Raw genomic sequence first — 24514 nt, forward strand, 5'->3', positions numbered from 1 at the left:
CTCCCCCCATGCCTTGTGTGAGTGCTCCACAAAGCATGTATTTTATGTATTAATCATCTTTAAGCTCAAATAATAGCCCAATTTACAAAATAGCACGCTTTTGGCTTTTAAGTTTGCTTTAGCACAAAATAGAAATAAAGCTAATAGGCGGGCGCCCAAAAGTCAGGCATACCCAATACAATGTCCAAATACAAATATTATAATCATGCGCCCATGCGCACACAAAAATAATAAATAAATATCCAACGCCTTAATAAATAGGCGCGACAAAATATAGGCGCCATGCCTAAGGTATGCGCCCATCAAAATATAAGTGATAACTCGAATATACGCTATCCTCCAATGCTTTCCTCCACCATTGCTGCTATCTCTACACATCAACTGAAGCATTCACAATCATTAGTAAAATAATACAATTAAACCGACAAAAGTGAATACCTAGCAGTCTTTAGCTACATAAATAAATCAACTGGTTAGAAATCAATCCTAACCTTAATTTATCACGAGTGCGCACTCTAAACTCATAAACATTTATTAATTTAATATGTATTTTGTGGAATCACCCGCTATGGAATCACCCATGTACACACTAAATTAATGAAACGCCCGAAAAGGATAGGCATCCCCATTAACTTCTCACACAAAGAATCCACTTTGTGTATGAGCCCCAATCAACAAAGTTTGCGGAATCCACCGTAAAACCTCACGGAATCCCACCGTGTAATATGCCTCCTGGCATCATTTCGTACTTGATCGCTTGTTAAGTGTTATGACTAACTACAAACAATTAGTTAAAAAACACATGATTGAGGCTCCCTAAGAGCCACAATGTTACTATTCTTTTATCCAATTTTTTTTTCAAGATAGAGCCTATCACAAATAATATTAGCATGGGCCTTCCTTCTAAACCTTGGTTCATCAATTGATCCACAAGGCCATGCATCAATTGAACTGTATTGATGTGGTGATCTTAAACTACCTTAACATGATGCTATTGTATTAACATCCCCAACTTTTCTTTCCTATTTTTCTTCTCTCTACCACTCGGAGCTGGCCCAAACCTATTCCTATAAATGGAATGAATAGATGGGCCATACGTTTGAGATGCTAGGTAAGTGAAGGCTATGACTACATCACCAATCAAAGGTTGAGTAGAAGCTTGCTCTTGGAGGCACATTACACCAATAGCAAGTGCCAGCTAGAATTTCAATGTTTATAGCCATCCCAAAAGGATGTAGGGGCCTTGTTGAGAGAGAGAGAGAGAGAGCGAGGTGTTTGGGATGGGGATGATGGGGAGATTCAAAACAATGCCAAAAAAAAAAAAGAAAACACCTTGATAGAGCAAGTAAAATTAATAAAATTTGTAGTTGTGTAACAATACAACTTTCTCCCACCATCTTTACAACTCACAACAACAAACCTTTTTGTCGAGATTTGAGGGGGATTGCCATGCACTTCATACTACAAAAGGGGAGAGAGAGAGAGAGAGAGAGAGAGAGAGAGAGAGAGAGAGAGAGAGAGAGAGAGAGAGAGAGAGAGAGAGAGAGAGAGAGAGAGAGAGAGATCTTAAACCCTGGTTTCCCTTGCCCCCTCCCTTCTAGGATTGATACGCAACTGTGGACTTTACTTAAATATGTTTTCTTCTTGGGTTGAAATGTTCTTTTTCCCATCCTCCTCCTTCATTATTGGCAACAGACTCGAGTATTTTTGCAAATAGTTGTGGAGAGTCTTGCCTCCACACGAGAGAGAAAGAGAGAGGGAGGAGAGATTGCAAAGAGGGGTTTGGAAGGGGGTGGGCGAATGCCACATGCCCCCCCTCGGTCCCCCCCCCCCCCCCCCCCCCCCCCCCCCCCCTCCCCACACCAAAACCTCCTCTAAATATATAAGAGTGAGAGGAAGAGGAAGAGTAAGAGGATGTACTGCATTAACTATTTAACTTGTAAAACTATTTTTATATAATGTGTGCTATATGTTAAGTAGGGCATGATTAACCTTAGGGAAAGGTTAGTATTGAGTAGTGCTCACAAAAGAATGATTTTAATGTACAATAAGTACAAATTTTCAAAATACCTTATCAAAAAAGTTTTGATATAGTGAACATTTAATTTTAAATATAAAATAAAAAGAATAAAAAAGACATTCGAAATTTGACTTGAAGGTTCTGCATCTTATCTTACTACTATATTATTTTCACTGTAGGTTCGGAAAGCCTTGAACCTCCAAAGGGCTTCCCAAATCTACCCCCTTTTTCAAACCTCCATTCTTTAATTAAAACCCCCTCCTCTCCCCTCTCTCTCACGTGTAATATCTCATTTTCTCTTCCCCCTCCCCTTTTTAATTAAAAGTCCATTCCCTCCCTCTTTCTCTCTCTCTCTCAAATTAAAACCCCCTCCCCTCTCTCTCACTCATAATCTCTCTCTTTCTTTCCTCCCTCTCTCTCTCTCTCATGTGTAGGACCTAGGTTCTCTCTCTCTCTCTCTAGATCAAAAGTTTCTCTCACTCACACACACTCTCTTAGATTAAACTTTTTATTTAAAATTTTTGTCCAATTAAATATTTTTAAAATTTATTTTAATTTAATTTTTTTAAGATAAAATTTCACACACTTTGAGAGGAAGATAAAAGAATAAGAAGAAGAAGAAGAAGAAGAAAGAAAAAGAGATAGAGAGAGTGGGAAAAGAAAAAATAGAGTAGTCTTTTTTAAACTAAACCTTTTTTGATATAGTTTTTGACTGAGAGAGAGAGAGAGAGAGAGAGAGAGAGAGAGAGAGAGAGAGAGTATAATTTGAAAGAGAGAGAAAATACGGGGAGAGAAAAGAGAGCGAGAGAAAAAAAACTTGAAAGAAAGAGAGGAAAATAAAAATAAGGAGAGAGAGAGAGAGCAAAAAAGAAAGAAGAGGAGAGAGAGGGGGAACAAAGAGAGAGAATTATAGAGACGATATATTAAATTAGAGAGAGAGAGAAAAGGAAAAGAGAGGAAAGAGAGAGAAAAGTATTTTTTAAATTTAAATATTTTTTGAGAGAGAGGCAAAGGAGAGAGAAGGAGAGAGGGGAAAAGAGAGAAAAAATATAAAATTTCAAAGAGAAAACAAAAAAGAAAAATTAAGAGAAAGAGGAGGAGAAGAAAAGGGGGCGAAGAGAGAGACAATAAAAGGAGAGAGAGAGGAGAAGAAGAGAGAGAATATGAACATAAAGAGAGAATATTATATATAGAGAAAATTTAAAATTTACATAGAGAAAAGAAAAAAAAAGAAAATTAAGAGAAAGGGGAGAAGAAAAAAAGGGCGAAAAGAGAGAGAATATGAACATAAAAAGAGAGAATTATATATAGGAAAAATATAAAATTTACACACTTTAAGAGAGAGAGAGAGAGAGAGAGAGAGAGAGAGAGAGAGAGAGAGAGGAACATGGAGAGAGAATTATAAAGAGAAAATATAAAAATTAAAAAGGAAGAAAAAAAGAGAGAAAAAGAAAAGAGAGAGAAAGAGAGTAATAGAGAGAGAAAATTCAAAATCTTAAAAAGAGAGATAGAGAGAAATAGAGAATTAAACATCCGGAATTGGGAAGGGGGGAGAGAGACACACAAAGAGAGGGTAAATAAAAAAATTAGAAAAAGAAAGGGAAAAGAAGAGAGAAATATAAGAAATGAATCGTTAAGCATTCTTGCGACTTAGCATTCTATGCGCGTGAAGTGTACTTCGCTAGTGTGCTGATATTGTAGCAGACTGCTCGTTACCAAGTAGGGAATGTATGGCTGTAGGGCTAATGACGTATTAAATCGGCAACGTGGCCTAGGAAATGACGCGGTAAAAGCAAACTGTATGATAAGCAATTTCGGTCAGTTCAGAGCGCACTCGCGACAGAGCTACCCGTGATGAATCACACCTGATAAGAAGAGCATTGGTGAATAGCTGTTGTTCTCTGTCACCACCATGAATGCGGGGTTGGCTCTGCGGACTACAGTCAATAGAAGTGTATGTTACTCCTATGCCAAAGCTTCTTCATATGTTATGCCAATAATGCTCTCATTTGCTGATTACAACTCGGACTTAGAGGTCTCGATGGCGCTTTTAAGCCTTCGTATAGTGGTAGGATTATTATGTTTGTGATGACCCGATCCCGACATTCGTTAGGGACTCATTCAGTGTAGAAACTGTTTTTGGGTGTTTAATTTGAGACGTAGACTGACTAAATCACCATTTGCGCTGAATCTTCATGTGCAAGTCTAAGTAGTTGAAGGCACATTTATGAGGAGATTACTGTTTTTGCATAGCAACTTCTGCATACCCAAGCATTATACTTGGTTAACCATGTCCAATGGCCAATAAGCGCATAGTCACTCTGGTTAGTCCACTCTTATGGGTGGACTAACGACTGCTCTCAACTCGCATAACTAGAGTAGGAAGAGAGAAGAGACAATTTAAGACTGAATTCTGAAGTTCAGTGACACTCACCTTGAGAGAGGCAATGGCTTTTTTAAATCCTAGGGGTGGCATATACTTTATATGGGCTTGAATAGTAGCCAATTGCTCATAGTTAATGGCCAAAAAGGTGGTTAACTGTCTATTGAGCTGGATTTGAAGACTAGCATTTGGGGAGGCTAAATTGGTCCTGAAAACTAGCGTCTGAAGTCCACCAGTAGATTGATATTTGCAAAGAGAAAACTTAAAAAGGCACCAAAGAAGGGATTGGAACGCTGGAAAGATACCAAAATTTGGCTGTTTGGTGGTCAACTAGGATATGGAGGGTAGCTAATGAAAAGAGCAGCCAAGCACTTGGATGTGAACTTGAGAAGGATTGGGGTTCTTTTAAACCATGCTCCACTTCATCTTTTAAAGATTGGGTCTAACTTTAGAAAGAGGAAGAAACATCTAGGAGATGCTTAAATTCTATTTCCATTTTGATTGTACTAGATTTTCTCACACAACTCATCGCTTATGCAACTCATATGGTTGAAATATGTTTCTTTTAGCGAGAATGAAAAAGCCTTTGAGGAGGTTGGGATTGAGCAATGAACTAGAGAAGTAGTGGATATGAATCCTTGACTAAAAGGTAGTTGAGATTTGTGCAACTAAGGAGCAACTTCGTTTTTAGTCTTTTACCTATTTTCCCTCCCTAGGTATGACCTCTTTTATTACGAGTTTGCTAGCCTCACAACCATTTGAAACTTTGACATGGGAGGAGTTGATTCCTTTAGTATTTGAGGAGGAGGGTTTGCATAGAGGGACCTCTCATGGAGTAGGGGTGATCATAAAAGACCTCACTACTAAATTATTCTAGTATGGGAGGGAAGTAGAAAGGAAGGGTAAAAAAGAAAGGGGGAGGAAAAGGGAAAGAAAGAGAAGAATAGACCTTCCAAGAGGTGCCCTCATTGCAAGAGGGGCACCCATGTGAACAATCAATGTTGCCAAAAGAATCCCCACTAGTGTCCTTCCAAGGATGTAAGACATTCGATACAGATATGAAGGATCCTTCATTGTGGCACATGCCATAGAGTTTGTGGTTGTTACTCTTTTTGATGTAGAGGAGGAGATGGCTTTGCCATCTTTAGAGCTATGGCCTTGGTTGGTGAATAGTGGAATCACTAGCTGTATGACTCCATGTTGAGATTAGTTATTAGAATTTGAGGATGGGGGGGATTGGTCACTATTTGTGACACGTCTTCAATGTTGATTTGTGGTGTGGGCACCATTCCCTATTATTAGATCGATAGGGCCACATGTTGGTTTTTGCAGTCCTTTGTGTTCCATATTTGGGGTTTAATCTTCTTTATATCTATTCTATCACTTAGCTAGATACTTGAATTGTTTTTGCCAATCAAGATGTTCATGTGAAGATGAGGCCATTGGTGAGCCTCTCTAAATTGTTTATAGGAGGGTGGGTTGTATAAGATAATGGCCCTTTGTAGCAAGCTTGCAATGACATCCTCAGAGTGGAGTCTTCTATGGTATGCCCCTTCTAGCCACTTGCACCATGAGACCATATGAGAGGCCAATGGTGCACACTAGGTTGAGGGGTCACTAGATTTTGGGATATGCACTTGGACAACTTGACTTAGTTGTATAGAAGGCAAGAAATGTAGAGAGCCTTTCTTGTGGAAGGCATTTTGCTAGGCCACTAGTCCTCTTGACCTTGTCTGCATGCATGTGCGGTGCTATGCACACTTCTTTGTTGGGCAAGGCTGTTTATCTTGTGTTTATTATTTATGACTTCTACATATGTTAGGCTTTCTTCTTGAAAGTGAAGAGGGGGACATTTTAACACTTTAGTGATGGAAGAGCTTGATAAAGAGACAATCTACTTGTAGAGTTTCGACTATAAAAGCGACTGCTAATAGCACTCAAGTAGAAAAATATATGAAGGCATTGAACTTATTCTTGAGAAAGCACATGTAATGAGAATGATCATTCACAATCAAAAAGTATAGTGCACCATTCAAGGCGATGGTGGTCCGCAAAGATCAACATGAATCAATCTAAGAGGCATCTTAGCTCTATGAGAATGATCATCCACAATCAAAAAGTATAGTGCCAAGGCGATGGTGGATGTTGGCCCATAAAGATCAATATGAATCAATCTAAGAGGCGTCTTAGCTCTATGTGTAGAGTGTTGAGGGAATGGGGTTCAATGTTTCTCGAGTTGACAAGCTTTATAGACATCCCAAGAGAGCTTTAGGTGGGGAAGGCCATCAACCATCTATTGATGTGACAACTCATAAAGAGAGATATATTTGAGATAGTCCTAAGCGAAAATGCCAAAGACACTCAGTACTTGTAGGCTCCCGTGTAGCAGCTAATGCTTGGAAGTGGTGGAACTCAAAGCCCTTGGTTGTTGGCTTGGAAAGAAACTATCATGTGGTAGAGGCCACTAGGCTATGCCTCACTGTGAGCAATCGCTAAACTAGTTTGAGAGTCAAGGACCTCGATTGTGGTCGTTGTGAAGAAGACTAGACCTAACTAGCAAAGTTGCTGAATGATAACAAGTTTGCTCCAAGTTGGGGGACATAGTATATATCATCTAGTATAGCATGATCTAGGCCTTGGTCAGTGGGAAAAGTGATGTGACCATGAGCCTGAATTGTGATAGAGGAGTTGTTTCCAACATGGATGTGCTGGACTGTAGGGGCTTGTGAAAGGAAAATGTCCGCAATGGGAGTCATAGGATGAGTAGCTCCACTGTCCACAATCCAAGGAGCAGCTAAAGTACTCGGCTGTGATGAGTAGGCCTTTGCAGTCACCTCGTCAAGAGACAACTTGCAGATATGAACGAGACTTGCATCCTCAAATGTCTCTAGGGAGATGATATGGGCCTTTGTAGACTAGTTAGACAAGCCCTTGGTATTGAGAACGTTGTCGATTGCGATGATTGTAGTGGTAGTGCGGGTTCGGCCTTGGCACTACCCCTGTTTAGGGTTGTGATCACCTTGCCTTCCTTGTTGGGGGTTACCCGACTAAGGGGCGAGGTGGTGATTCTTAGCTTTCGTTGTTGTGCTTCTCGCCTTCGATCGACACTCATTGTCAAAATGGCTAGTCTTTTGACTATGTTGACAATATCAATTTTTCTTCGGTACATTCTACCACTCGGTCTTTAGAGATGACTCGGAGGTTTCTTGGGTCTCACTAGTTTGGTTTTGATTTTGATTGGAAGCTTGATTTTCATAGTTTGAGAGCCCCCTTTGTAGAGGTCAAACTATGAAATTGATCGAACAATAGAGCATAATGCTATAGTTGACACTCAAATTCATAGAATGTGGACATGGTGGGCTGTGAGATCACCTGTTGCACAAAATGGAAGTATTTCCTCCGGAGCTTGGTTAGAGACGAGGTGACTTGATCGTCCAAGGACTTGGGAGCCCTTGTGGTAGAGAACTCGGCGAGAAGGCGCCGATACTTAGCCAACTTGACTTTCAAGTCATCCCGATCAATAATTTTAAAGTTTTGAAGCTCATGATCCAGATCTATGTGATGGGTTCTATCTTGAGCCGCATAGCTGTCAATCAAGTGCGCCCAATGCTCGGATGCTAAGTCAAAATGTTGAAGCTATGAATAAAATTTAGGTAATAGTCCTTGCATTAGCTCGACAATAGCGGAGGCATTTTTAGCCTTCTATGAGTGGATAACCTTATATGGAACTAGTGTGGGATTAGGTTGGGTTCCAACCCTTGCACAAGCTCCCATAGATTTTGAGAGTCAAGGAAATGTCTCATCAGGTTTGACCAAGTAGTGAGTTCAACCTGTTAAAATGGGTCTTATCATTAAATGCATGTTTGGTTGATGAGGATAAAGAATCATGAGGTGTTAGATAAGTCAAATAGGAAGGAGGTGTGGAGGGGGAAAGTAGGAGGGAGAGATGGTTAGGCAAAAATAGGCTAATAATGTCCAATGGGTGTCGATTGATGTGGAGGCATTGGAATGTGAATGTTTTCATAAAGTGCCGATGGAGATTGAGGCACTGAGACACGAAAGCCTTGTCCAATAGATGGTTGGGGCACAACAAAATGACTAGAAGGTCCACTAGGTAATGCCATGGAGGCAAACTATGGTATCAAAACTGATCCACACTTAGTGGTGGTTGGGTGGTATTCCCAAGCCATGAAAAACCCGAAAGTGTGGGAATGGAAGGATGAACCTCCATCGTGAAGATACCACCCGGTTGAGGAAAAGACCAGGTTCTAAAAGGTGTGCCTATGGATGGTGGACCCCCCGATGTGATGTGAGAAGACATGTATGGTGCATTTAATGGAGACTAAAAGGAAGGTGGAGTGGAAGTAATGGGTGGAATGGGTGGGAGATTAAATGAAATTTTCATTTGAGTTGTTGTGGGAAAAGTGTTAGGTTCGTTTTGTCCATTAAATGCAAATGAATAAATAGATGAATCACTGAAATTATATCGACCATGAGATGGAAAAGTGGAAGGAAAAGATGAAGAAGAAGCACTCACCATAGATTCTTGCAAATTTTGTTTACTTTTTATTGAGTTCAAAAATAAAAATCTGTCATCTTTAGGGCTTATGAACCGATACTTAGTATGAAGAGTGCCTTCATCTTGAGCATCACCAATATCTTGCAGAAAAGAGGATGTAAATCATAAGATTGAGAAGTGGTAGCATGTGTACCTAACATGGGAGTGAATGAAGGTGGAGAAGAAAATGGTTTATACTCCATGCCAATTTCCATGTAGGGGTGATTAGTCCTTCGGTGGAGCTTCCGTCCTTCCTACAAAATCACGATGACAACATGAGCAGTATGTAGCCAGCTAAGAACCCTATGTTCCATGCTATGACAAAACACATTGAGATGCATTATCATTTTGTGAGAGAGAAGATACTTGTAGGTGAGACTAACTTCGTATATGTCAGTACACAAGATTAGGGTGTAGAGAAGCTTCGAAGATTTTGAATCTTACTTGGAGTTTCGCTGTTCCTGTTTCTGTTTCTCCTCCTGTTTCCCCATTTCCCATAACTAAGGGCTACATGACTAGAGTCATGGAAATAGAAGACTGGTGAGTATCATGTATGATTTGAAAGGGTTGAAAAACTGTCATAACACTCAGAACTATCTAACCAATGTGATCAATCTGATTGCTCTGCATATGGGCGTCCTTGCTGGCAGTAGTCTGTTTTGGAAAAGTAACTCTGCAGCCATTTGGAATGGGAGTGACTTGATTGGACTGGACTTGAGGGCAGCTGCCTCATCCATGTCATCAGGCTCCACTTTGGTTCCCCTGTAAAGGCCAGTTGTCTCAGTTTGAGTGCTTGGTGATAGAGTGGGAGCCATAGCAGGCCAGGGCTTCCTCTGGTTTGTAGACCTGCCCTCTAATTTAGAGGAGTTGTGAGATGGCAAGCTTAACACATGTGGACATTAATGATGGATTCCTTGGTTAGATAGATTTGCATGTCTACAATTGGCACACTAGTGGTTATTATGATTCTCATATCACCATTGACTTATCATTTATTGTATTTGGTTAGTTCACTTTCTTATAGCTAGCATAGTTCTAGCAACAGTTGATTCGTATAGTCACTTATACACTATTTTGTTGAGCTTGATACATTAGGATGAGATCATATTTGGCTCATGAGATCTTGTATGGTCTATGGACTCCATGGTAGTCGGAAGTCTCTCTAGCCATGTCGGATGGAAGAGCAAGCTATGAAGCCCACTGCATTGTGTGTCTCGATGTGCTAGGCTCGGGAACATCATAATGATGTGGTGTAGATGTACTCAAAGTCATCTTGCCCTCCTGTTGTTCTTGCTTCTTGTGAAGGGCTTTTTGATCAAAGGTCGAGGTTTTGTATAAGAGAACCTTGCTTTGATACCATGTGACGAAATACTTAAAGGCAGAAACATAAATGAAAGTGTACAACAATGCATAAGCTCAAAAGAACACAATTAGGGTTAGGGCAACTCAGAGACAATGCATATAGTGGAATCTGAATGTATGACTAAATATGGAATATACAATGCAATGCCCATGTAGCAAAGAAACCATGTAGAAATCAAAACTGTACCCCAAAACTCTCATGTTTTGAGGACCAAGGTAAAGGTGATGAGTGGGAGAGTGTGTCATACTTGTGATGGATCCTGAAATGCAGCAAAGCAGTCTCTGAAGATGTTTGGCAGCAGCAATGCAGTGGAAGATGCTGGATTTGAAAACACTTCAATAAAACGGCAGCAATAAAACGCAGGAAGTGGCACAGGCTGCAAGGTAGAGGCTGAAAACACGCGCTAGATGGGTGAAGAAAGCTTAGCTTGGGGTAGCTTCGACTGAGATATCCTCTGCGAATGGGGGGTAGACAGCAAAGTTCTAGCACTTGAAACTTGCAAAAACGAGATTGAGACATAAGGGAGGGTAGCTTGCCTATTTATAGAAAGTTTCGGGACCTTGTATTGTGCACTGTTTTAAAACTCTCTTGAACCATGCACCAATTTAGGGATTTGATTAATTAAGCATTTTTGGGGTTGTTTAAGTGGCTAATTCAGCATGTAATGCTTACGCTAGCTCAACAAGCTTGCTCCATGCTTGAGTATTGTGGGCTGTTGAGAGATGGAATGGTATGCTTATGCTAAGAAACGGTAGGGTTTGGAGAAGAAACACAGAGTGTATGGTAAACATTGAGACAAGAAATTGAGAAGCATTGAAGAAAAAGATGAATGAAGAATGATGAACACAGAATCATGCTGATACAATGGTGCGGAGCTCAAAGATAAAGTGCATTGTCCTAGCTGATCAGGTGAAAGCATCTAGAATGAATCTGCACTGTGAAGAGATCGAAATGCAGTCCTTCGGGTAAAAGTATTGATGACAAGGGTTGCTTGGAGTAGTGGAATGTCAGAATAGAGACTGGAAGATGAAGGATAACAATGGAGTGAAACACAGTCCTTAGAGTTGCTAGAGATGAAGGATATGCTGAAATCTGTCCAAGATCATGGGCTGTCAAGGCCATTGCTGGTGGAAAGCACTTCAAGAGTGAAGAAAACACAAAAATACATGCATCTTACGTAGGGCTGATAAAGAGTGTGTAACATGCTCGGAGATTACTAAGGTCACCGGAGCTCAAAGATAATTGCACTATCCTGGCTGATTAGGCTGGGCACTTTTGGATGAAGATTCTTTGTGTAGGGAGTGAAATGTAGTCCTTGGGCAAGGGAATGTCAAAGTAGACATTAAGAGTGAAGGAAAGTAATATAGGGAGTGACACACATTTCTTGGGGACTGTCAGTGAAGAAGAGTGTTGTGCAAGAGTTGTAACCAACAATATGCAAAGTAGCTGATCAACAACCAAGTTGTTAGTAGAGCTGCAGATACGTCACTAGATGATAGAAGACCATTGTTAGTATGGGCACTTCCTAGATTGGGTGAGCAGGCTAAGTGGGTAGGGTAGGACACTAGGCACTAGTAGCAAGGTACATGTGGGCAAGTAGGGTCCGTTTGCGCAGGTGGACAAGGATAGGATAGGTTGGGCAAGCTTGTTGATAGATAGGCTTGCCATGTGGTAGCCGACCAAGTTTGGCCTAGTTGACTTGATTTGAACATGCTGACTGCTTATTTTCTCTCTCCTCATTGGCCTATTTTAGGCCCATCGTCAGGTTGCTCTTCTCCAGCGTGGTGCATGCAGGTTGAGGTCTTCTAGTTGTTGATACGTGCACAGCCTTGTGTGTAGATTTTGTCTCTTATTTAACATTTTACTGTTTTGCCTCTTTCTCAATGCTCTACTCTGCCTCTCTTTGTCTCTCTTTCTCGCCCCCCTCCCTCGCCCGTGTTCAGCACATTTGTTCAATTGTAGCACATACTGTGGTGTTGTAGCACTTTGACATGGTTTCAAAGCTAATCAAGTAGAACTTGAAGAGGAGGATTTGGTGCGACACACGTATAACATTTTCAGTGTACGAGTGTGATTGGGAGAGTTGCATATCAAGTCAAGGCTGAAGCGAGCTAAGGTGCGTGTGAAAGGAGGCTTGTTTGCTGATTGTTGGTGTAGGAACAATTGGCAAAGTGTGTTGAAGGCTGCATTTTGAGCCTTTGGGAGCAAAGTTGAGTTTTTATTGTCTTCGGTTGAAGTGAAGTTTCTTGTGAATGGGTGAAGGAAGTCTCATTTGGCTGCCTTTCAAAGCTAGAGGGGAGCTGTCCTACATGTGTGAAGCTATTCCGAAGTGAACATGATGTCTTCTAAGGTTGACATGGAGTTTGAGGCCCTCATGGACTGCAAGGTTTTAGTCTTAGCAATTCTTCCCCGGGACCAGAAACTTGTTGGGGAAAACTATACCATTTGGTAAGTGATGATGAAAGTGATCTTGGAGCCTCAGATCTGGTGGAGCTTGTGATTGAAGCCATTGATTGTCCAGTGACCAAGAAGTCTTCAACCTGTTAGCGATCAGATCCCTGGCCATACCAGCCTAGTCGGACTGCCACGTGGCAGTCCGACCTGTACTGGTCAGTCGGCTGCATTTAATGCAGTCGACCTGCCTATTCTGGGCGCATTCTGGCTGGCTATTTATAGCCGATGTTTTGCACAGTTTTCCACACTTTTCTGTTTTGCAGATTACAGGCTGGAGATCATGCAGACTGCAGCGGACTTCGAGGTGAACAGCAGGGTGCATCGTCGAGGTGGAGACACGCAGTCCCGCGCACTGCGCCCATGTACATATCAGCATATCTTTGTATACAACACACTTTATACAGCAGATCTTCATCTTCCACTGTCTCTCTCTCTCTCTCTCCTCTCTGTGTTCTCTCTCTCTCTCTCAGTCTTGGTCCCATGCTTCCGCATCGCTGCACTTTGACATGGTATCAGAGCAGTGAAGAAGGGCTGACTGAGTGAAGAATTTGCCTGAAGAGGAGATTCCATCGCGACACAAGGCTGCGTTTCCAGCGTTCGAGGGTGAGCGAGAGGGCTGCACATCGGAACAAGGCTGAAGCGAGCGTGGGCGCGCGGGAAAGGAGTCCAGTTGGTGAATTTGCTGCTGTTTTTGCTGTCTGAAGAGGAAGAAGGCTGAGTTTTCAGCTTTCAAGTGCAAGTTTTACTTTTTCATTGCCTCTGGTAGGTGAAGAAGGTTCGGGACATGGAAGAAAGAGCCCTAGCAGGTTGCGTTTTCACAGTCAGAGGGGGCTGCTTTTGCGTTTGTGAAGGCATTACAGGTGAAGATGTCTACAGAGATTGACTTGGAGTTCCAGACGATCATGGATTGGAAGGTGCCTGTCTTACCGGCTCTTCCCGCAGATCAAAAGCTCGATGGCGACAATTACTGCATCTGGCGCGTGATGATGTTGGCCATCCTTGAGTCTTACGATTTGGCGGAGCTTGTACAGGAGAAGATCGACCGGCCCTGGGTGAGAGATGAGTCCAAACTCTCTTCCGATGCTCGTGCGGAGTTGGCCAAGGCACAGTCTCACTGGGACAAACTGAATGCCCGGATTCGTGCTTTTCTTTTTTTGTCTTGTACTACAGCCGTGATAGCCCACATCGAGCACTTGACCGTGGCTCGGGAGATATGGCTAGAGCTTGATCAGATGTATAACCGGATGACCCTTATGAAGCGGGTTTCTTTGGAGGTGCAGATGCAGACCTTGTCCGTGAACAAGTCTTCTTCGTTGCAGGAGCACATCAACAAGCTTAGACAGCTTCAGATGTAGGTTCAGAATATGGGGAAGCAGATTTCCTCCGAAGACATGGCGATCACACTCTTGTCCCAGTTGTCGCCACAATTTGGTGCTTTTTACTCCGCCCTCATTGCTTCGGGGCGTGAGTCCACTCTTCGCTGGGAAGAGTTGGTTCCTATGGTCTTGGACCAAGAGGAACAACTGAAGGGACAGCATGCTTCCAAATCGGAAGCCTTGACAGGTCAAGCCTCTCAGAAGAAGGGGAAGGACCAAAAGAAGAAGAAGGAGGACAACAAGTCAAAGAAGGACAAGGAAAAAGAATCCACATGCCATATTTGTGGAAAGACCGGACATTGGAAGAAGGATTGCCCCGACAAAGACAAGAAGGACACCAACAAGGACACGAAGGATTCTAGAGCGGTGGCTGCACCCTCATCAGCTGTGTTTCTTCATCTAGCAGTCATTGAGGACTCTACACCGAAGACTTCTGATGCTGCGATGACAGCTCCCCAGGCTCGAGAGTGGATCGTTGACAGTGGTGCCTTGCGGCACATGACTCCTTCATCAGTTGGTGTTGCCCAGTTGCGACCTTTGCATGGGCAGATTCTCATTGGAGATAGCTCTTCGGTGTCTATTGCAAGACGGGGTGAGATGCAACTTATTCCAGATGGACGTGGTGGTACCCATACCTTAGAGGTCTTGCATGTGCCAGGTTTGGGGTATCATCTACTTTCGGTTCATAAGATTTGTTCACTTGGACTTTTGGTGGAGTTTGACAATGATTCGGTGCGAGTCCTTGATCGTGGGTCAAGGAAGGTTCTCTCATCAGGATATAAGGAGAACGGCATCTACAAATTGACGTCTTCTACCGCTCTCCCTACTCTTCTTCTTACCTCTTAGACACAGTCAGAGAGCTATGGCATGCTCGGGTTGGTCACCTCAACTATGATTATCTTCGGAGGGCATCACGTGGACAGCTTGTTCGAGGGTTGCCGGACATAGTGGTGAGCCAGCAGCCATGCGTCTCCTACATTCGTGGGAAGCAGCATATGGAAGCGATTTCCAACAAAGCTTTGCGGCGGTCTACTTCACCGATGGAGCTTGTATCTACGGATCTTTGTGGCCCTATGAGGAACGAGTCCTTGAAAGGGAGCTTGTACTTCATGTTGATTGTGGATGACTACAGCAGGATGACATGGGCCTATTTCTTGGCGTTGAAGTCAGAGGCCTTCTCCCACTTTAAGGATTGGCTTCTCTTTGAGAAGAACCGATCGGGCCGGCGATTGAAGACCTTGCGATCCGACAAGGGTGGTGAATTTGTTTCTAATGAGTTTGCTCGTTTTTGTGCAGATAAAGGCATTCACCAGGAGTTTGCTAACACCAACACTCCTCAAGAAAATGGCATTCTTGAACGGAAGAACCGAAGTGTGATCGAGATGGCGCACACCATGATGGAGCACCGACAGACACCTCAGTTTTTTGTGGGCCGAGGCTGTGGCTACTGCAGTTCACATCCTCAACCGATCCCCTACTTTGGCCGTTGATGGGATGAGACCTTTTGAGGCTTACTTTGGGACTATGCCCGACGTTTCTTATTTTAGGGTTTTTGGGTGTGATGCCTATGCTCACATTCCCAAGACTCATCGCGATAAATTTGAAGCAGCTTCTCGAAGACAGGTGTTTGTTGGCTACAGCTCTGAGTCCCAAGGCTATCGTTTGTATGATCCTGTCAAGCGGGATGTGTACACCAGTCGAGATGTGCGGTTTGTGGAGGTTCTGGCCATAGCAGTGGGTGAGGAGCATCCCGTTCTTGGAGATCCGGGGGAGAGTTGGGCTCCCGAGACAGTTCCTTTGGAGCCAGTGCCTTTTGATTCCAATTCTGTTTTCGATACAGAGTCTACTGTTCCACCGGTCACCCCCGAGGAGTTACCACTGGTGGATATCCCACAGTCTTCAGTTGATGGAAAGAGACGAGGAGAGGTCCGGCCTCCTCCTCGTTGGGTCCATGACACACTCCAAGATTCAGGGATCGAGGGGGTCCTTGAGGAGTGGGGACCGCAGGATGGTCCGCGGCGGTCACAGAGGCACCAGGCACATTCTACGGAGCTTGTTTGCTCTAACTATTGTTTGATGACCCGTGTTATGCAGGAAGAAGAGCCCATCTCCGTGAAGGAGGCTTTACAGTCTGCACCATGGAAGAAAGCTATGGAAGCCGAGTTGGAGGCTATTGAGCGGAATGGCACTTGGTATCTCGTGCCTCGCCCCTCGAATAAGAAGGTGATTGGCGTCAAATGGGTCTTCAAGACCAAGTACCTTAGTGATGGTTCTTTGGACAAGCACAAGGCTTGCCTTGTTGCTAAAGGTTTTGCACAGCGCCCAGGGATTGATTGTCATGACACTTTTGCCCCCATTGCTCGTATGGCGACTATTCGAGCTGTTGTTGCCTTGGCTGGCCATAGGAGATGGCCTGTCTACCAGTTGGATGTGAAGTCGGCCTTCCTTAATGGTGATTTGAAGGAGGAGATCTATGTAGAGCAGCCTCCTGGCTTTGGATCTTCAGATGGGCAAGTCTACAGGTTGAAGAAGGCCTTGTATGGCCTCAAGCAGGCTCTGCGTGCATGGAATGAGAAGATTGACTCGTTCCTTCAGTCACAGTTGGGATATCGACCTTCCAAGGCCGATCCGCAACTTTATGTACACACTTCCGAGGCTGGTTGTGTGCTTTTTGTGTTGTATGTTGACGATTTGATTGTTACAGGTGATCATGCACAGAAGATCAAAGAGACGAAGGCAGCTTTACATCAGGCGTTCAAGATGACGGACTTGGGTCTACTCCACTTCTTCTTGGGCTATGAGATTCATCAGTCTCAGAGGAGGATTTTCATCTCTCAGCAGAGATCTGTACAGGAGCTCTTGGTTTCTTTTGCGATGGAGGATTGTCGACCATTTCTACTCCTATGGATCCGAACTGGAAGGCCACTTCACATTCAGATTCTTTGTTGGCGGATGCTTCCCGCTTTTGTTAGTTGATTGGATCATTGATCTGGCTTCTCAACACTCGTGTTGATCTTTGTTTTGCTGTTGGTCTCTTGGCAGGGTTCATGAGTGAACCTTAGATGGTGCATTGGCAGGCTGCCCAGAGGATACTTTGGTATTTGAGGGGGACATCTGATTTAAGGATTCATTATCTAGCAGGCACGGGTGGTTCAGATCTTGTACTTGCAGGTTGGAGCGACTCGGATTGGGTTAGCGATGTGGACCACAGGCGGTCTACTACAGGCTATTGTTTTACCTTGGGTGCAGGTGTTATCTCTTGGAGTAGCAAGAAGCAGCCCACGGTAGCCCTTTCGTCTATTGAGGCGGAGTATCGGGCCGTGTCTTCCACCACATGTGAGGCTGTGTGGCTTCGGAGATTGTTGGAGAAGCTTGGCTGCCCCCAGACTTGTCCTACTTTGCTGCAATGCGACAATGAGAGTTGCATTGCCTTGGCACGGAATCCTGTATTCCATGCCTGGACGAAGCACATAGAGATCCAGTACCACTTCATCAGAGAGAAGCTTTTGGATGAGACCATTGCTGTGGCGTACTGCAAGACGGAGGACAATCTTGTAGATTTGTTTACGAAGGCGCGTCCCCAGGCTCTACTTCGGAGACATGCCAGATCCCTCAGGCTTCTGTCCCATCCAGGCTCTGAGAGGGGGCGTTAGTGATCAGATCCCTGGCCGTACCAGCCAGGTCGGACTGACCAGTCGGACTGCCACGTGGCAGTCCGACCTATACTGGTCAGTTGATTGCATTTAATAATGCTGACCTGCCTATTCTGGGCGCATTCTGGCTGGCTATTTATAGCCGATGTTCTGCACAATTTTCCACACTTTTCTGTTTTGCAGATTACAGGCTGGAGATCGTGTAGATTGCAGCGGACTTCGAGGTGAACAGCAGGTTGCATCGTCGAGGTGGAGACATGCAGTACCGCGCACTGCGCCCATGTACATATCTGCATATCTTTGTATACAACACACTTTATACAGCAGATCTTCATCTTCCACTGTCTCTTTCTCTCTCTCTCTTCTCTTTGCGTTCTTTCTCTCTCTCAGTCTTGGTCCCACGCTTCCGCATCGCTGCACTCTGATACAACCCTTTTTCAAACCAAGCAATCATTGTTGGAGAGGGCCAAGGCACATTGGGACAAGTTGAATGGCTGCATTTGCTTGTTTCTCTTCCTCTCATGTACATTGTCATCATTGCTCACATCAAGCATATGACTAGCACACGACAAATGTGGTGGCAATCTTGATTAGTTGTATAAAGGGATGATGCCTATGGAGAGGGTCTCCTCGGAAGCGTAGATGTGGATTTTGGGCCCAAACAGGTTTGCATCTATGATCACATTAGTTGACTCGAGCAATTGTATATGGAGATTTTGAATGGTAGAAAGGCGATTTCTTTTGAAGAAATGGTAGTGACTTTGTTGTCATAGTTGCCCCTTGGTAGGGTAGTTTCTATTTTTCTTTGATTACTTCAAGGTGTATGGATACCATTAAATGGGAGGAATTGGTTCCTATGGTTTTGGACGAGGAACATTTTTAAGCTCAACACCCCCTCTCAAGCCCAAAGCTCTGTCAAAGTGCAGCGAATGTGGAAGTGTATGACTAGATTGAAAGAAAATGAACATGAAGAGAAGAGGGGGAGAGAAAGAGATAGTAGAACATTGAAATTTGCAATGAATGAACATTGAAATGAAGAAGGCATTTATACAAGGGCCATCGAGTGCATCTCCGCCAAATGATCTCTCTCTCTCCACATGAAAAACAAGTGAGAATGTGAGTTGAGGCTGGCCAACCTATAAATAGGCAATAAAACAATCATAAAAATGATCAGGTTTGCCAGTTTTGGCCGATTGTTGCACAATGTAATAATAGCTAATGTAATAAACACACATGCCATGTGGCATCCTATGTAGCCTATGTGGGTTGCTCGAGTGCTCGGAAATGTTGGAAACCAACTATTGATTGCATGGAACTATCAGACCTATGTCCAGGAAATGTGTAACTATGCTTGAGAGTGCTAATTGTACAATAGTACAATGCGTGTGCCAGGGGATGACTAAATCTCTAACACCCCCTCTTAGATCTCGGATGCGCATTAGGCTTAAGGATTTGGAGTGCTGTCGAAGAATGGCTTGAGAAAGAGCATTTATAAATAAATATGCCAAGTTATCCTCTATCCTGGAGTACACCACATCAATAGTCTCATCCAAGAACTCCCGAATGAAATGGTACTGGATCTCAATGTGCTTCAACCTAGCACGGAATACGGATTTCATGCCAAAACTGCAAGCAATACAACTCTCATTGTTGCAATGAAGTGTAGTAGGACCTGTATAAGGATAGTCAAGCTCTCCTAACAATCTCCAAGGTCACATTGTCTCACATGTGGTAGAAGATGATAGGGCAACTGTGGGTTGCTTGTTACTACTCCAAGAGATAGCACCTACACCCAAAGTGAAGCAACATCTTGTTGTTGACCTCTTGTGGTCAACATCTCCACCCTAGTGTGAATCCATCCAGCTTTGTAGGACAATGGCTAAATCTTGTGTACTTATTGGATAATAAATACCTAGGTCAGGTGTCCCCCTTAGGAACGACAAAACACTCATAGTAGCTTGCCAATGAACTAGCTTGGGTTCAATCATAAAACCTCGCAAGCAAACCTATAAGAAAATGCAAATCAATCTAAGTATTTAGAAGCTCGATCAACGACCCAATCAATTGCCTATAGTGAGTAGCATTTGCCATTGGTGAAATTGCATAGACTGTAGCCTTCTAGTTTTAATTCATGGGAGTAGAAATAGCCTCACACCCATCCATCTCAAAAATAGTCAAAAGCTCCTGCACAGTGTTGTTGGGAGGTGAAAATCATGTAAGAGGTATGGTTATCCCTTGGACAGGCATGTCATAGATATGGGCAGTGTTCATGCATCTCCTTTGAGATAGGGCACTCTAGAGCACTTGATAGCATTTCTGTGCTTACAATGGGCAGGTCGGGCAGTAGTGCTGGCTGGCTGGGCAATGGCAGATGCTGCCACGTGTCATGGTTGGACAGGTCCATGTGTGGAGCTGTTGGCTGGTGAGTTGGACAGGTAGTCTGCACTTTTTTTGTCCACATGTGTAGTCAGACTTATCTTGTGACCAGTCGGCCATTGTTTTTTGGCGAATTTGATTCAGATTAGGGCATTTATGTCAGCCCAGTCCACACACTTTGTCATCATTTGATCCGCAGATTTCTAGGTGTTGATCGTGAGGATTCATGTGCAGTCTTCGCCATTCACAGCTTGGGGAGATCATCAAGGTGGAGATATGTAGACATATGCACTACGCGTGTGTACATCTCTCAGTCTCGGTCATATGCTTTTGCATTGCTGCACTTTGACATGGTATCATAGTAGTGTACAAGGATTGATTGATTGTGGGCAAACTTAAAAGGGAGTTTTCAGCACGACACAAGGTTACGTTTTCAGCGTTCGAGGGCGAGCGGGAGTGCTGCCCATTGACACAAGGCTGAGGCGAGAGTGGGTATGCGGGAAAGGAGCAAATTTGCTGAAGTTACTACTGTTTTTTTGTTGTTCTCAAAGGAGGAAAGGTGTATTTTGAGCCTTCAATTGCAGATTTTACCTTTTCATCGCCTTCAGAGTCAAGTGAAGAAGAAGCGGGAGATTGGAAAAGAGCCCTAGCAGGTTATGTCTGCAAAGTTAGAGGGGCGTGCCTTTTGTGTCTTTTGTAGGCATTAGAGCTTGTGATATTGACACAGAGTTTCAAGCGATCATGGATCGGAAGGTATCCGTCCTATCGGTGCTTTCATCAGATCAAAAGCTTGATGGTGAGAACTACGGCATTTGGTGCGTTATGATGATTGTGATAGTGGAGGTCTATGATTTGGTGGAGCTTGTGATGGAGGCTATCAATTGTCCTTTATCAAGAGATAAGTCTAAACTTTCTATAGCAGACCATTTGGAGTTGGCAAAGGTTTTGGTGCATTGGGACAAATTGAATGCCTGCATCTATTCATTTCTCTTTCTTTCGTGCACTGCAATCATGATCGCCCATATAGAGTACTTAACGTTGGCTAGGGAGATATGGCTGGAGCTCGATCAAATATACAACATAATGACCTTTATGAGATGTGTTTCTTTGGAGGTATAGATGCAGACCTTGACCATCAACAAATCATCTTTTATGTGGGAGCATATAAACAAGCTAAGGCAGTTATAGATGCAAGTGTAGAATGCGGGGAAGGTGATCACTTCCAAAGACATGGTGATAATACTCCTTTTGTAGTTACTGTCTCGATTCAATGCATTTTACTTTGCTTTGATTGCTATTGGGCAAATAGAGACTCTTTGTTGGAAGAGTTGGTTCCTATGGTTTTGGACTAGGAGGAGCAATTGAAAGGGCAGAAAGCTTCCAAATCAAAGACATTGACAGGTCAATCCTCTCAGAAGAAGAGAAAGGACCCAAAGAATAATAAGGACAAAGAAAAGGATTCCGCTTGTCACATTTGTGGCAATTCAAGTCATTGGAATAAGGATTGCCCCGAGAAGGAGAAAAAGGAAGGAGAAGAAGAAGTCATCAAAGGATTTACGAGTGGTGGCTGTCCCCTCATTAGTTGCCTTCCTCCACTTGGGGGTAGTTGAGGCATCGACCCCTAGGGCTTTTGATGCTATGTTGAGGGCCCCACACTCTCGTGAGTGGATTGTTGACAACAGTGCCTCTCGGCACACGATTCCTTCTACAGTAGGTGTTACTTGTTTGTAGCCTTCTCATGGATAGATGCTCATTGGCGATAGCTCTTCTGTTCCTATTCAGGGGAGTGGTAGCATGTAGCTTATTCGAGATGGGTAGGTTGGTGTTTATACTTAAGAGGTGCTTTATGTGCCGCGCTTGGTTTACCATTTGCTTTTGGTGCACAAGATTTGTGGCCTTGGCCTCTTGGTTGAGTTTGACAAAGATTCCTTTGGGATTCTTGATCGTAGATTAAGACAGGAGCTTACTTCCAGTTAGGAGGAGAATAGAATCTACAAGCTAAGGTCTCCTTTTGCCTTGCTTCTCTTCTTCTTACCTCTCAAACATAGTTTGAGCTTTGGTATACTTCGTAGGGAACAACTTGTTTGAGGTATGCTGGACATTGTGGTGACCTAGTAGTCGTGTGCATCCTCCATTCGTGGAAAACAACGTTGTGATGCCATTTCTAGAAAGGCTTCAAGGTGCTCTTCAGCACCTTTGGAGCTTGTTTCTGTAGATCTTTGTGGACATATGAGGACGGAGTCCCTTAAGGGAAGTGTTATTTCATGCTGATTGTGGAAAATTTTAATAGGATGACATGGGCTTATTTTTTCCTGTTGAAATTGAAGGCTTTCTTCAACTTCAGGGATTGGTTACTCTTTGAAGAGAACCGATTCGCCTGGAAACTGAAGATATCATGATCATATAAGGAAGGAGAATTTGTACAGATTGTGGTATCCACTAGGTGTTAACTTGCCTCAAGAAAATGGCATACTAGAGCGGAAGAACTGAAGTGTGATTGAGATGGCTTGCACCATGATGGAGTATAGATAGGTATCTTAGTGTCTCTGGGCCGAGGCTATGGCTACTGCACTCCATTGAAGGGACTGAGTTAGGAGTGGAAACCCTCGAGCAGGAGAGAGAGAGAGAGAGAGAGAGAGAGAGAGAGAGAGAGAGAGAGAGAGTCGAGGATGCTGTCACCTGCGCTGGCCCCTGGCGCCCGCCAACGTGACCTGCACACTACCTACCTGTAATCGTGCTGCGCTGCAGCGTGGAAGCCCTGACCAGAGTATCACAGAATTGCCAAGATCAAAGGTTGTGCTTGCAGAATACATCCCTGCATAGGCCAGGAAACGACAGTAATAGGGACAGACAAGTAGACATTTTACAAGGACAGATCTGTGCCCAGGAGGTAGGAGATTATTGACGAGCAGAGATTGTAGACAGTACATTCTGCTGTTGCATGTGCAATCTGCCCCTACGCACAGACAAAGAAAGCAGACCCGCCTCTGTACACAGAGAGAGAGAGAGAGAGAGAGAGAGAGAGAGAGAGAGAGAGAGAGAGAGAGAGAGAGAGAGAGAGAGTTTACGAAAAAAAAAAAGAGAGAGAGAGAGAGAGTTATTAAAGTGGTGATACAATATGGTTGGTCTGGACATGGACTTTATTGACCAAACGGTGGCAGCCCTTGGTCCAGATTCTGAAATAGAGGAACCAGAGGATATGGTTCCTTGCACAGAGGAGATGCCACCTGACCCTGACTTCCAGCCTGCGGGCAAATGCACCAAGCATACTTTGGAAGATACAATGGATCATCAGGATCATCAGGAACGTTCTTATGCTCAGGTTGCTTCTGATTCTGTGGATTCTCAGGATGTTGATTGGGAGCATTTGTTGGAGTTTGCCAACACTCTGCTTGGTGATTATGTTCAACATAATCATGAAGCGTTTTCTGACTCTGAAACTGAAGATGTTCTGGAAGCCATTGTGGATCCTAAAAATGTTTTGTGCTCATTCTCAGTGTTTTATGAACGTGCTGTTATACTCTTCTTCATTGGTAGGATCCCAGTGCTTTCCTATATTCGCCAGTGGCTGCAAAGTCTACTACAAGGGGAGTGTGTTGAAGAGATTTTTGTTGGGCCGCGAGGCTTTTATGAGGTGTTGTTGAAATCCGAGAAGCATCGTGCCGATCTGCTGACTAAATTGCCATTGTTCTTTGATCGCCGTTTGGTCCATGTTGTGCCATGGCGCCCAATGGCAGATTTTCAGCGCTTGCTTCAAAACGAATGCTCGGTGTGGGTTGAAGTGGAAAACTGTCCGGCTGTCTATTGGCCACTGTTAAAGGATGCCATGGCCGTTGTGGGTACTATTTTGGTTCCCCCGAGCCTAAGGGCCACGAATCATAACCGTTTGTGTATGTTATGGGACACTGCTCGGAAAAGGCTTGCTTGGTTACATCTTAATTGCTCTGGCATGCATCCTTTGCACTTTTGTTTGAAATGGGGTAACTTTGCAGGGCATTGTTTTTCGTGTGGAAAATCGGAGCATTTTATGGCCGAATGTCCAGCGAAGCAACCGACTTCAGATGCTGAGCATGTTTTGCCTCCCATGAAAGATATGGTGCTTGATGCTCCGTCACAGGATGCGACCCAGCCACCTAAAGTTTTGGATAAAGGCAAACAACATGTTTCGGGCTTGGATTCCCGTGACAATGATTGGGTAGATGTACGTGCCAAAAAAGGTAAAAGGTTTGATGCTGGCAAGGCGGATACTGTGCCTAATGCTTCACAAGATTCCTTGGGTACTTATATGCGCAAGAAAGACATGTTGTCTTCAGAGCACACTACTCATGCTA

At 43.7% G+C, this 24514-nt stretch overlaps 1 protein-coding gene across 1 annotated transcript in view; it reads left to right on the plus strand.

The window, feature by feature from the left end:
* The first annotated feature begins 3681 nt into the window (after positions 1 to 3681).
* The window catches only part of SPPA (signal peptide peptidase), a 111445-nt gene continuing 90612 nt past the window's right edge, over positions 3682 to 24514 (plus strand). The window contains exon 1 of the mRNA XM_087684853.1: positions 3682 to 3974. Coding sequence (XP_087540979.1) covers positions 3933 to 3974 — 42 coding nt within the window. The 5' untranslated portion in view covers positions 3682 to 3932. The remainder of the gene's footprint in view (positions 3975 to 24514) is intronic.

This window comes from Lygodium microphyllum, chromosome 9 (genome assembly GCF_053477565.2).
Source record: "Lygodium microphyllum isolate KBCC chromosome 9, Lygodium_microphyllum_v1.1.10, whole genome shotgun sequence".
Taxonomy (NCBI): Eukaryota; Viridiplantae; Streptophyta; class Polypodiopsida; order Schizaeales; family Lygodiaceae; genus Lygodium; species Lygodium microphyllum.